Genomic DNA, 14,871 nt, shown 5'->3' with positions numbered 1-14,871 from the left:
TTGCACTTGGAAATCAGTGCAGTACTCTTGTATCTTAAACATTACCTATTGTAGCGAATTGTGGGAATCGCACAAGTAACATTCTTGTGGAAAACATATTATTTAAAAATCCACGAAATACTAATACTATTGAATTCCCGGAAATACGTTAACTAAGTAAGTAGTTTTACAGAAGGCATATATAAGACTTAAATCTATACTATTATATAAAAATCTAATGGTGTCTGTCTGTATGTGTATTACTAATAGGTGCAAAAACTACTGAACCAACTGGGCTAAAATTTTACAAAAATATAGTTACCATACCAAGGACCATTATAGGAATATTCACATTTCGATACTGACCGTAGGCTTTGCCCCTTTGGCTTTAAAAGTTCTGATGTGAAGATTTTAAAAGTAAATATTGATTGGTCTCCATGGCTGTGATGAGAACACTAACAATGTTTGTTTACATTTGCTTTGACATTTAAATGTAAACAAGAAGAACTGCTAAACTGCATATTTCACAACTTCAGACAGCTGATACAAAGAAATTAAATATAATACTTTCCATAACTATGAGGTAGGTTTATTTTAATCTAACCTTTTATCATGGATTATTTATTCTAAAACTATGTCAATGATTATATAAAAAAAGATTCTATAACCGTTGCTGTATCAACTCCTGGTATCAACTCCGGCTCTGCTTTGGATTTTTTAAAGCGTCTAAGTTATGAAAATAATATTATTTATATGATTCCATGGAAACAGTATGAAAATTACAATGTATAGATGTTTTATATGAATTTGGAGGCTACTTTAAATAAATTCTAACTGCTTAACATGTGTTGGATTAACTTAACATAACTTGCACATCACATTGTTTTATATATATATATATATATATATATATATATATATATATATATATATATATATATATATATATGGTAAATTAAGTTATTGTGTTTTGCTAAACCTATGATTAAATTAAACTAAAGAATATCATCAATAACTAAATTGTAAGTCGTTGATTTTTGTTTTTTTAAATCAGTTTTATATGTGTAACTATAATTAATTATCAAATGGTAATATAAAAAACTCTTATTTTATCTTAACATAGCTTTCAGTGCTTTCAGTTCACATTTACTTTATTTGATAAATTTATTATTTGTGTTTTGCCACTCCACTGATTAAATTAAACCAAGGAAAATATCATAAAACTAAGTAGTACACTGTGTTCCTTTGTTTCTAAAATCAATGAAATATCTGTTACTATATTTACTTAATGGTAAGTGTGCTCCTTGATGTTTTTATAATCATATTAGTTTTGTCTACTGTCTTTAATGCTAAATTATTTGTTTAAATTTTTTTATAGTACCTATAGATATAGTTTCTTTAATATTTCAAAAAACTGTATTGTATTTAATGCTAAATTATTTGTTTAAAATTTTTTATAGTACCTATAGATATAGTTTCTTAAATATATATAAAAAAAAACTGTATTGGTAAGGCACAGCAATATTTCTAAAGTTTATAACAGCTGACTTAGTTTTGCTAATGATTTATTGTGAGTGAAGATACTGAAGATGGAAGGATTTGTGATTTAATATAAAGAAGAGTAAAATTTAAAAAAAAATGTTCATTTAAATTTAATAATTAGTAATAACTTCAAAACTGAAATTTAAAATGTCAATAATAAATAAAAAGATATGTAATTAAGGGAGATGAAATGGTGGTACCCACTACTTACCAGATTTAAAGTCATAACTTAAACGTTTCTATTAAGGCCATAAAAGTTGAATTTCGTTTCTAAAAGCGTTGGCGGATGTGTAACTATTATATGCAACAGATGTAAAGATTAAAATGTATCTATTTTGTGTCCTCTTCCCGTTGCAAAACACGGGTACAACAGCTAGTATCTTACATAAATCTGTTAGATATTTATCTTTAAGGGATATCCAGGCTACGTGTTGAAAAGATCACTTACTACCAATGATTTATACAGAAAAGTAAATTAAAATACTTATGGAAATTGTTCATTTAACTATGTATATTCTTATACAATTATTTATGTTTCAATAATTTATATATATCCATCTATTTTATACTGCTTATACGCTACAAGAAACATTGTGAACACTTAGGCTTTTTTTGTTTTAAGATTTAACCCTACATATATACCAAAATGTTCGTCTAGGTGTGTAGATTTGCAAACTGACCTTACATTTTTGAAAAAGTCCCTTGGGCTCAGCCTCGGTGGCTTTTCCAGTTCCCATGTTATCCTTATAAAGATATTTATTTACATTATGGTCAACTGGATAATTTAATGGCTGTTAATATTTTAGTTGCAATTTGGAAACGTGTGCTACAAACATTTACTGACTTGGTTGAAATTAAATATTTACTATTTTATTTTGGGTTAGCGTATATATTACAATAAAAAGCGAGAAACCTTGGGCAATTTGATATACCGTACTAAAAATATAAAAAAAAACGGAATTTACACTGTGCTGCACTTCTTGAGCAATTATTGGAAGAGCCGATTTGCAAACTATGGAAACATAGGAAAGTCATAGAACACCACCAAGTAGAAGAAAAAGAGATTTTTTAAAGAATTTATAATCGTTATTTTACGGACAACCTAATGCGTCTATAAGTGGGAAACATTTGTAGAAAACACTAAAAAACAAGATCAGCTTAAAAAAATGATAAGATATTTGCAAGAAATTTGTATTATATCGAATTGTTATGTACATCGTGAGTATTTCCATAATCTTTGAGTCGACTCTTTTAAAGTATTCGGAAATTATAACTGTTATTATTTCCACACTTTTTTGTTTCCTTGTAGCAGAAAACCTAGGTACTCGTTAAACCAAACGTTATTTAAATAGATTTAATTTAAAATAAATTTAGACAAATTGAAATTCGCTTAGTCGGCAGGTTTGCTGCGGCGAGGGTATTTAAATAATATTAATTTTAATGAGCAAGTTACTGAGGTTTGCTGCTACAGGAAGATAATAAATTGTGTTTTTTAAGAAATGTTGATAGCTTACCAAGAAATAAACAAATTTGCAAAATTAAATCAGGCCATTTCCATAAACAAGCAAGCTACTACAATTTTATTTTATTGTCCATAAGAATAACATTGGAATTTAAAATCTTATTTTTTTATTTTCTCCGTAACTGTTTGACATACAACAATGCTTCTGCATATTAAAATACTTGTTTTTTAAGCTATGCAAAATGTTTTAGAAATAAATTGTGAAATATTATGTTTGTATGGTCAAAAATGGGAAACCCCCATAAATGTTTTGCCCTATCAAACCCTTATAAAACTCCAGTCCCATGGTCCGATCATGCTGATTCGCGAACTCGTTCGACTAAACGTATATTTACACGTTTGTATCAAATTTTATCAAAATCGGATAATTTTTGCTCGTGTCATCGCGCTAACGGACTTAAATACTGTATATGAATCCGAACGAATGGCGTTTATGGCCTCTGGGGACGTCAAAACGAAAAAGTAAATCCGTCCCAGGTCCAGGTCTTACCATGAGACCTACGGTAATAGCTTATTCCATATATGGGAAACTCGTTAAAACATGAAAGCTGCTTAAAAAATATATACATTTACACGCTAACCTCCCCCCCCCCAAGAAAATTATGCAAGAAACTAACGTTTACTTATTAAATGTTATTATTGTATTATTCTTTTGCTACAGTACTAAGGCGTATTTTACTCTGCTATGAATTGTAGATAACATCCCTTATTCTTCACGACTGCAGTTTTTGGACCTTTAAATAATATAATAAAGGTATCAAAACTAAATCGTCCATTCAAAGATTTAATTCAATTACAAGTCTTGACATCACATTGGATATTTCCATTGGTTCCCACTACTTATACTGTAGTTATCATTAGTGGTTTCAAAAATAATCCGAAAACATTTTATCTTAACGTATCTTATAAGATTGGATATATTATACTACGTGTTTTTTACGTTCAAACACGAATGTTTATTAGTAACACGGGCAAGTGACAACGTGATTTCTCGAACGTTTTATTTTGTTATTGGTCCAGATAGAAGCTCCCTTGACCCCCGCACTGCAACTGTGACCCAAGCCCAGGGGACTTTGGCTGGTGGGTGGATCATGGCTTTATCTCTTGCGACATACAACTCACTGAGCTGAGCCAAGGGAATCTAAACTATATAATTTGATAGTTCAGTGAATGTCCTAGACCCCAGTAGAAATTTGAAAACAGGCCCGTGATAGTTCTATTGCTTTGACAATAATTCGTTAGTCGATGAAAAAATGTGGTATAGCTATAAGAGATTAGAGGTCTTCTTATCTTATCTTGGCGAACTGAAGCCACAAAGCACTCCATCCGAATTTGTTGAATTCTTGCGTACCTCAATAACTTCTATCAAGAGACCTTAACCCAAGCACTTGATAAATACTTGTAGTTTACCAATCAGTTCCTCCTGCGATTCCCTGTTACCAGATTGCCAAGAGTTCCTTCTTACCTAAGAGATTTAAAAAGTAGGTGTAGGTGATCAGCTGATTCCTCTGACCTGCCACATTTACTGCATAGTGCTGGGCCATCATGAAAACCCATCAGTTGCAGACGTTCGATCAGTCAATCAATGAATTATTTAAGATGGGGACGCCACTATGTGCGTATTTTAACCCAAATTTGAGTGTAGGATGAGTGACGCGATCTTGTAGTCTTGTTAGTGACTAAGGCCGACACGTTCCTTAGACACAGCTGTTAATTAATGGCCCATACACCCAATAGCAACTACAGTTTATAGTGGAATCCGAACCACATTTATTACTTTTAATTAACGAAATTGATGTAATTATCGGGATAGTACTGAGGATAGTGGTAGTACTCACTAGTGCGGACGTTAATCCACACCAGGGAGTATCGCATCCACAGTGAATGCATATAAATATCCACAATTCGTGACTTCCTAGTAGTTGGATTACAGGACGATGCCACCGTCCCAGTCTGAAGCGCCCATGTCCGGCAATCAGATTTCATTCATTGTTTGATTCTCCACCTATCCAACCTCAGAATGTCCGGGGGAGATCGTTTTTGAAGGCTTATGAAGGTTGAAGGTGATTTGAAGGTAAACTGTTGAATTTTTGTTGAGCATTAAATGAAACATCCCTCAACCGATAGAGATAGGTAACATAATGATCATAGTGTTAAGCAGGTAAAGATTACATCTTGATGTCAATTATTTTCCAATACCAATACAATAAATTATAACAACGTTCCCCTCAGAAGTAAAAAAAATACAGAATTTTTTTGTAATTTTTTATGTAAACAATCATAACAGATATGTATGATAAGTACTGTTAAGATTATATAGAATTTTCTGCTGTTTCTGCCACAGTCATAGCAGGTGTTGGTAGCCCAGTTCAGCAAGTTTGTAGTAACTTTGTGGGTGTGAGATTGTCGGTGTGGTGGTATATCGACCTCTGTACCCGGGTGGTACGTGCCAGACTCTGGTGTAGGTATCTGTCTAATCGTCTGCGTCGACACCATGATCCGCTCACAATACTCGCCAGGTACATTTGATCGTTTTAGATATTTTTAGCTTAAGACAACGTTCTCTGTGGAGAATGATTTTAGACAACACGAAGGAATTTCGTTCATCACAATAATGAGCAAAGCTGGTATTATTGTTTTCATTGCTGTGTTAATTATATGTTTGTAAACTCATAAATTATGGGTGTATACATTCTGGACGTCGCGTCTTGACGTATCGTACAGTACTTGGTTCGTCCGTTTATGAATCGTCTGTAAAAGAATACATTGATTTCGAAAAAGACATTCATGTCATTAATGAACCTTTTAGAGATCACTAGACGGTTAGTTATTGTTTCTTGATTTTTTAATCAATTATATTCCTACACGTTTCCCCAAACTACTCAATGTTTTCTTTTTGATCAAGAATTTCCGTTGTTTAGCCATGTGCATACGTTTTTGACTCGTAGATGTAATTAGTTTAAGAACGTGCTAGCAAAGAATAATACGATTTTGTGGCTGTTGTCATAAATTACAGTAATTTATTTATATTCAGAGAACAAAATAGTACAACAACAACAACACAAATTACTTATAGAACAAATTATTGTATAAAATTTATCTTACCTATAATTATCTATTACTATTTGTCATTAAGTCGACATTGTTTCTTCTAAAGAATATTTCGATTGTGTTTAAAATTAATTTTTATTTTATTAAACAACCAAGGATAAGAGTTTAAGTAAATGCAGTTTTACTTTTGTTTTGGATTTTTAAAGATCTGATAATGTCGCCTGTATTACCAGCTACGCTGGATTTGTAAAATGTTTTGTGACAATAATAGTATATATATTTCACTACTTTCCGGGTGAGATAGTGTTTTACATGCGAGTCCGAGTCGAAGACTAGTATGGGAAACACTATCGAGCCACTTAATGGCACTTTCGTGACGAGTATTGAACGATACTTTTCATCACGATATAAAAAAACTACTTCATCAAACTTAAAAATAAAATTAAAACTTCAGTTGTAACCTTGTTGATGTCAGGCAAAGTATTGTTTGTGTAGCGAAAGTAAAGTTTATGTAGCGAAAGTAATATTTATGTCAGGAAAAGTCAGCTGATCACTATCAACGATATAAACAACTTTTTCTACAGTTACCTAACAATGTACATGTTCTCTCACTGATTTGAGAAAGCAATGTGGCCAATTCGCTCATCAGTGAGACAATGTTCACATTGTCTCACTCTAATTACTTTGTCTCACTCCAGATTTGCAACGTGAAGGCACGAATAGTGAGCGCGTAACATGCAGGCAACGTCGTATGCGCGCGAAATACGTTGGCAGCACTGGCTGTAAATCAGCTGGTCAGCTGTTGTACTGTTGTATTTGTCACTTCACATTAAATATTATATTAAAAGTTCACTTCTGTTTAAAAATAGGTTATGTTTCTTCACAAATTTATTTGTTTTATAGTAACTGTAGGAAAAGTATAATGTGCAACTCGAGTTCAAAGTACAATTGCCTCACTCGAGAAACCATTCCTCACGAGCCGTCATCATATTTAAATTATCATGTAGTTATTTACATCGTTGATCACTATTTGTTTTTGGTGTAAGGAAATTAATAAATTAACGATTTTCGAATATCTCAGCTGTATGGAAATGGGCTATTTTCGAATACAGATTGATGAAAAGTAGTATTTCAAGCATGTTTTTCGATATTGTAACATTCAGATTTTTTAAACAATATACAGTAGTCGAATAATATCTGTTGCTTCATTATTTATTTATTTATTAAAAATATTATGTGGTACTTTTTTTCGATATTTTTGTTTGTGTCACGAGTATGAATATTGCAGCATATGACTTATTTTACTGATTTGTAGTTCTATGTGTCTTTTTAATCAAATCGATCTTTGAAAATAAATTTTTTGTAATATTTGTCGATGAACATATTTAAATGCTAACCCAGTGAATCGAGCTGATAAGTAATACTACAAACCTCTATTTTGTGTTAGTACACATGGATTATTTTACCGTCATGGTTTTATCACGGCTGCTTACTATACAACTGTTTGAGTGAGATACTTTTTTTACTTAACGCGTTAGGCAATACCCAACAAATTAACTCTCAAGTACTGAAGAAGTTATTAACAATTAGGCCTAATTCAGCTCTTATTGCAAGATATGCGTCTTTGTCTATATGTTAGGGAATTTTAAAAATTTTGCTGTAGAACAGTAGTTATTACAATTTAACATTATTTTTTAATTAGATAAAATATTCCTTTACCTCCGCTTGAATGGTGTTACATATTGTACTGTTACTTGTGTAGGCCTGATACATGCTTTAGCCTATACTGTAAATAACCGTTAATTTTATAAAATTAACCATGATATTAATATTAATTTTAAGACAGTAATGCAAAGGTAAGATTTCATGCCCGAAACACACTCCTTAAAAAGGATTTAGTTGACAAGGGAAAGTCGCCAAAAATAAACTTACGTTATATCGCCACCCAAACAATTCTCTTAATTCGTCCAAATTGTTCGAAAGAGCAAAAAAGTGTTGGTAATGAACGCTACTAGATAAGAGGAAGTCTGGGCCAAAGTTAGCAAGTTTTTGTCAGACTGCACTTCAAACCGCCTTCAATTAGTAATAAAATAGGTTTATGTTTGTGTTATCTGGGTTTCAACTTTGGCTTGGCCATTGTTCCAAGTATCGCGTTGTATTTTGTAGATGTGTATTACTGTATTTGTTGGTCGAATAATCCAACCGGGTCGTGTAGGTAAGGCTGAAGACTTCATCGAATCCATTCTTCCATATTGATACAGAATTGCTTATTGTTTTGTTTTGAACATATAGAAAAGCTGGTAGGCTCAAAAAACGCAGCGAAATATTTTATAATCGAATACTGAGAGAATTATAAGTTTTGAATATGTTGCATAAGTTAAAAGTCACAAGAAACATATTGGTATGCTAAATGCTTAAGTTTTTGATATTGGTCACCTTCAAAATTGGCACTGGAGGATATACCATCTGATCAATTTATTTCCGACTATCGTATCTTCGTCTTCGGTGGATGACAAAATAGCAAGCGACGTGTCGAACGGATTGCTATTGCTATTTTTACCCGACTGAATTTCATGAAATGTACATCGGACCATGAATTTATCTAGTAAAATTAAACTACGAGATTCAACTTTCTTAAACGACTTTTCCGATTATTAAGGAGCAAAGAATAGCTAAAGGATTTTTAATTGCGTTTTTTTATAGAGAGTCAGGGTGGTGAAAGATTCGGTTATGCCTATGCTTGTATGAAAGAAACCTTGCATAGGTCCGGGAACATTATAGCTCAATATGAATAAGTAAAATTGTCTTAATATTCCGCAAACAAGTTCAAACATTACGCCGATCCAAACCAATTTAAAGATTCTTTTCTAGTTTTACGTAGTTTCATAGTAACTAGTGTTTATCACTAATTAAAAGTTTTACAAATTAAAGAAAAAAACTATTTTTATTGCTATTGAACATTGTGAGACACTTAAAACGTCAGAGTCACTGTTCTATTCCAGTTCGGTACGAAGTTATTTATTGTGAAACTTGGAATGTTTTAGTTGTTTTACAAACCCAATTTTAATGATTACATTTACCATTTTGTATTTAGCTGGAATAAAATACAATACTATTGTCTTAAGATTAAGTCATAAATTGCGGGGTATAACCGATTTGAAAAATTATTTTTCCCCTATAGTTGTACTAGTCAATGTTGTACCAACCGTCAAGTTCACCTGGTAAGTTCCAACAAGTTCGCTGTCTCTCAAGAAAAGTTCAATAGTGCGAGCCAGCGTGATCGCGTGGCAGTAGCCAAGTTTGTAAACTTTCAAACTATTGAACTATTGGGATTGAATAAATGGTTCTACGGCTTACCAAACTCTATTTATATACAAAGTCACATTTGAAGTAGTGTTATTTCCCATGGTTAAACAAATATTTGTTCTTGGTCTTAAACTATGTTGGGAAATTCGTTAGTGAAACATTTAAAAAATTTGGTAGTTTATGCTATAATAATGGGCATGCTGATTTCAAACGATATCTGATGGTGTGTTTTTCTATTCACCAGGCAGTTGTTTGACTAATTTATATATACTATTTTGTAATGAGCATATACATTTGGGCACTCTTCGGTGTTCGGATACCCTCGAACTAACTAATTTGTTATTCTTTCTCAATGTTGAATCGATTTACCTACATCTACACATAATCTCGACGAGTCTGATACTTGAAACTTCAAAACTCTTCTGGCCAACGACCGAACCGAACAGGAAAACTCCATAACTCTTTTACAAAGTTTATTTTTTGTGCTTTGGTAACAAATTAAAGATATTGAAGATTAAATATTGTAGACGTTGCCGCTTTACTGGCACTTAGAGCGTTTTTGTTGGCCATAACATCAAATTATAAGTTATTGATGGTCAGCATAACATGAAGACGTCGGCAGAGTCAGTCTATCCAAACATAGTGTTTTGTAAAAACACAAAAATGTTCATATTTTTCTTCCGCAATCCTATGCAAAGGAAAAGTTCCCTGTGCAAACCGTGATTTATCCTAAGTCATCAAACTTCGTGTTGTATATTGAAACAAGTATGAAAACGAATTCCACTATCTTATAAACGCAACTGGGGTAGCAAACGGCGAATTACATTCAACATGCAAAGCTGGAGGCCAGATATTGACACAATTTGGATGAAAACAAACAGTGAGTTCACTTTTACTTTACGTGAAAGGATCGATGGATATGGAGAAGACATGGAGGGTGAGTGGCGTAGTGGAGACATCCATGATGATGGGGCATCTCGTGGAGGCGGTGGCGGGGGCGGGGGTGGGGGTGGAAGTACCAGTCGCGGACCGCGCCGCCCCCAGACTGCTATTGGCGTGACACCCCTCAATACCGCTCCTGAGTTATTAGGCTCACTAAATTGCCTGCAAGATACGCGCTGGCTGTCGTAGGCTCGGCGAGAAATCACGGCAACATCGGGTACAAGTCCAAACGGGAGATTTCAAGTAAAATAAACGGTATGACTATGACAGTTGTCGTCCTTGAAGTACGAGTATTTAACGGTGGAAGACAAAAGATATTGATAGTAGCATTTGACTTTCGCTACATTTTATATAAACCAGACAGGAAAAATATTTTTGAATTTTGTTTTCTACTCTGGATATTGATTTGTGTTAATGTAAAGTATTTAATTGCTGGTACCTTGTAACATGCTTTGGAGCCAGCTTAAACTACATGCCTTGTGGTATCTGCCATCTTCATGATATTCTCCTATACGATATGACAACGGTTGTTCCGTGTTCAAGGTTAAATTGCATTGCCCCTTTTGACAATTGAACCTAGCTGTGACGTATTAATTAATTTAGATACATTCCGTTGTTGTTACTTTTGAATGGATAATTTAATAACCGTTGTAACCATTAAACTTACGCTATCGCGCTTCCCAGGACTCCTAATTGGTTTTGTCAGTCACCTTCGTCACCTTCCACGCTTGCCACCGCAGTTACCAAGCTTACCCTAAGTGGTCAAATGCATTAATGTCCCATGACGTGTTGCTTTTAAATTTCCACCCCTCTCTCTTTCAGTGTGACATTGTAATTTCCATGTCCCTTCCGTAAAAAGTTCACTCTCATATTTATTGTAGTGCTAACCATGTTACGATAACGTGACTTTCAAAGAGGGGAAGAAAGTTGGAAATTGATGACATGGGAGGTCTAATGCATCTACTGTAAAAGGATAGTTGCCTTTATAGTCATGGTTTCCCTTGTACTGTAGTCGTAATCTTCATAATTATAGACAGTGTTCGCTTTGTGAATATATTATATCCAAGGATTTGGTCTTTTTGGTACAATGAAATCAAATGAACAATATCTTTATTTGAGAGGTGAAGTACTAGCAAGTCCTATTTACCACTTAACCTCTAAAACATAGATAAAACTATTTAAATAAATAATGTAAATGCTCGCATTCAAAGTGAATACTATAAACATACAAACATGATGAAATTAAATAGCCTAATCCTAAACAGAATCATTCACTCAAGCCATCAACCCGTCACACCTGTGCCAGACTCTTCCATGCCTGCTCCTCAAAATAATGGATTTGATCTAAAAATCTTTTCAACGCGAACTGTGTTGGTTACCTTTTTGAACGGATAGGCTACTCTCGTTATACCAATATCGGATCCAGGCGAAAATTCGTGAAAAAAATAAAAGTATATATTTTTACGAGGTTCACTTTTTATACTAACGATTACTTATTTAAGAAAGGATCTTAGTTTTTGCACCCAAGAAGGTGTTTAAAAATTATAACGGGCTTTCTTCGGCGTATTTTAACTAGTATACAATAAATGCTTTAGCTACCATACATTCCCTTAGTGTATAGAAACAAGTTTGATTATTTAAAAAGTATTTTAACCCTCTTCCTATTGTGAGCACTGTTGTAAGTTCATCATAAAAACTGTCACGTACATTCAGCTCTCTCACATCGCTTACGTGACATATTTTGGCTCGCACACGCTCTGTCTTGCCTCTGATTTTGACAGTGTATGCTTTACATCTTTACAGATTTAGATTTACTAACGTAAGTACGCCTAACAACTGTGGTATTATTTGCTAGGTCTTAATCTTAGATGGTTTCCGTATTAATCGATTAGATCAGTGGAATCGCTCAACGTACAGAAAAGCACATTCAATCATGTGTTTTTTTTCATTGATCACAAGTTGATCAAAGGTCGTTTTGTGTTTTTACGAGATAAAAAAAAAACACTATCAATTATTTGTAATAAGTAGTATCAAATAGTCAAAGGTACAGTAGTATATTTACGAAACAATTCGAATCCACTGTGGTTGAAAGGAAAGAAATATAACTTGCTGTTACCCACGGGTTTCACCCCGTTTGACTTCATAAGTACTGTTGATAAAACTGCATTAATAAAACTATTGATTGGTTAAGTTAAGAATACAGCAATACAAAGACGTGGTCAAATTAAAGCTGGCTAACAACAAATACCATTTTAGTCAACTTGTAAGAAAAAATGTAGGGTATAGGCTACTTTTGCAGTGTTGGATAAGGTTTTAAGTTTAAGCGCATCCTCTATGCATTTCATGTCTTCATTAGGAAAAATCAAGAATCAGCTGAGTCCCATTATCAATTATCACAACCAGTTCTAACCACAACCACACACGAGCTTGGTTTAATTCCGCATGGTCCATGTGTCGGATCACTGTTGAAGTCATCAGTACGGATTGCATTGTAATTTGATCAAAGAACTGCGATGAAAAGAAATCTTTTTATTACATTCTTAGCCGATCCTAGATCAACCTCATCTCCTCATAACCGCCTCTCCCCGGGTAACTATATGGTTCGGTTGATCTGCCCACAGGTTAGAATTGAGCTGCCTTTTGTAGGAATTCAAAGTCTTGTTTCCATCTTATCGCAGTAGCATCGTGCTGAAGTTTTGTTGTGATAACAGATTGGAAAACTAAAAAAAAACAGGATTACATACTGTATTTCGAAAGTTACTCATTTTAACCGACCTTTTCGGTTAACCACCTGGATTTGGTTCTTGATGATAGCGATAGTTAAAGAGGGAATACAGTAATTCAAAAGTGATGACAGCTGAATTAATCAATTCTCCCTTGTAACTTCTGTAGGTAGGTAATTAGTGATAACAAAATCATGAGGGGATTGTAGGGTTATGGACAGGGGGTTGTGTGAGAGGGGCGGCAGTGGGTCAGTCTGACCGGAAGTGAGTCCCCACGACCTTGCATGTGATGACTCACTGACACTGGGGTGTAATGTTGTGTTGTATTGCAGGGGCCCCGGGCCAAGGAGGTAGACATGGAGCGGCGCCGGCCGGCCTTCCTACGCTCCCACCCCAAGTCCAGAGATGTGAGTATTGTTTGATTCTTTGTGATAGTTTGTTTACATTCTTTGACGTTTTGAAAGGGAAATGACTGTTTAAAGGAAATTGATTTACCGTAAATACTTATAGGTATACTTGGTTGAAATCGTTTTTATTGTAACATTTTTTAATGTCCTACCTTTAGATCCTGCGACATAGGCTGCCTGGAATCATTTTACACATAACTTCAGGCTATTCATATAAGTTGGGGCATTATCACTTGGATAAGATCCATTGATGATGGTGGTAATCCGGCCATTCAATGCTAATTCACAGGGATTTGAAAAGTGCTAAGTTTGTCAATTTAAGTATTCTTCTTTTCTGGGATTTTCAACAAGATCGATTTCTTAGATATAGTAGATTGGAGACCAGTGTGATAGTCCAGCCACCAAAGTTTGTCGATTGCTCAGGTTCAAGAATTGGCCAGTTTGCATGGGTTGCCAGCTCCAGACTAAATAAAATGGATTTACACCTGGATTATGCATTTTGGAGGAACTATTTCTATTTAAGTTTATTCGATTGATGCACACACAATGTGTGCTTTAGATTTTAAAAGAATTCCTTTTCTCCTTACAATGTACTCACTGCCTCAATATTTCTTTGTCAAATTAAAGTGGCTTGTAGACAAGGAAAGTACAAACATCAAGTTGCTGGCTGCAATTATTTACCAGTTGCACTCACCTCCTCTACAGGGGTACTTTCCTTGGTAAGTATACAGTAAGTGCAACTGCCTCGTACTTACAGCCAGCAATTTGCCATCACTACTTTCCCCGTCTATAAACTACTTATTGATTTGCCGATTACCACCTGAACTGTTTTTTTATTTTACATAATCTATTCTACAGACTAGTAGATCCTCGCTGAGGATGGAGAAGGAGGATGGCTCGGAGTCCCTGGCGAGGCAGAACCAGGACCTGCGGCGGCGTCTGGAGGAGGAGACTGCCAACTACAAGCGCCGCCTGGACACGTACAGACAGGCGCAGAGGCACCAAGCCACTTTGGTCAGCCGCCTCCAAAACAAGGTACTAGCTTGTAAGGTACTTTCTCAGACTTTAAATTTATTTCTGCTATCAGACTTTTTTGGGTTTTTTCATGACTATCTATTGACTGAACACTCATACACTTTTTTATACATTTATTTTATCTCAAGACTATTTACAAATATTTACAGAAATTATATATACAATCGTATTTGCTCACTTATACTAGAGACCAGAGCAAATGTAAGGTGGTCCTTTGACGTCTGAGTTGATCAGCTCCAGACCCCTCTGTCCTGTCTTGTTGTCCTCTCGACTAGGCTCCTTCGGTCCTCAACTGGCATCGTCTCCTGAAGTGCTGGGCGGCTCACGGTGTCCCAATTGCAGCAGCTTCTCACGATGTCACCAG

General features: G+C 34.6%; 1 protein-coding gene across 1 annotated transcript in view; it reads left to right on the top strand.

The window, feature by feature from the left end:
- Window positions 1-14,871, top strand: part of LOC128988693 (rootletin) — a 102,826-nt gene that overhangs the window by 45,523 nt on the left and 42,432 nt on the right. Inside the window, exons 2-3 of the mRNA XM_054410238.1 lie at window positions 13,398-13,472; window positions 14,331-14,507. Of these exons, the coding sequence (XP_054266213.1) occupies window positions 13,422-13,472; window positions 14,331-14,507 (228 nt within the window). The 5' untranslated portion in view covers window positions 13,398-13,421. The remainder of the gene's footprint in view (window positions 1-13,397; window positions 13,473-14,330; window positions 14,508-14,871) is intronic.

This window comes from Macrosteles quadrilineatus, unplaced genomic scaffold (assembly GCF_028750875.1).
Source record: "Macrosteles quadrilineatus isolate MER2022 unplaced genomic scaffold, UCM_ALF_1.0 Scaffold_3__2_contigs__length_128488019, whole genome shotgun sequence".
NCBI lineage: Eukaryota > Metazoa > Arthropoda > Insecta > Hemiptera > Cicadellidae > Macrosteles > Macrosteles quadrilineatus.
The sequence above is the reverse complement of the archived record's forward strand: the minus strand, read 5'-3'. Positions and strand labels throughout refer to the sequence as shown.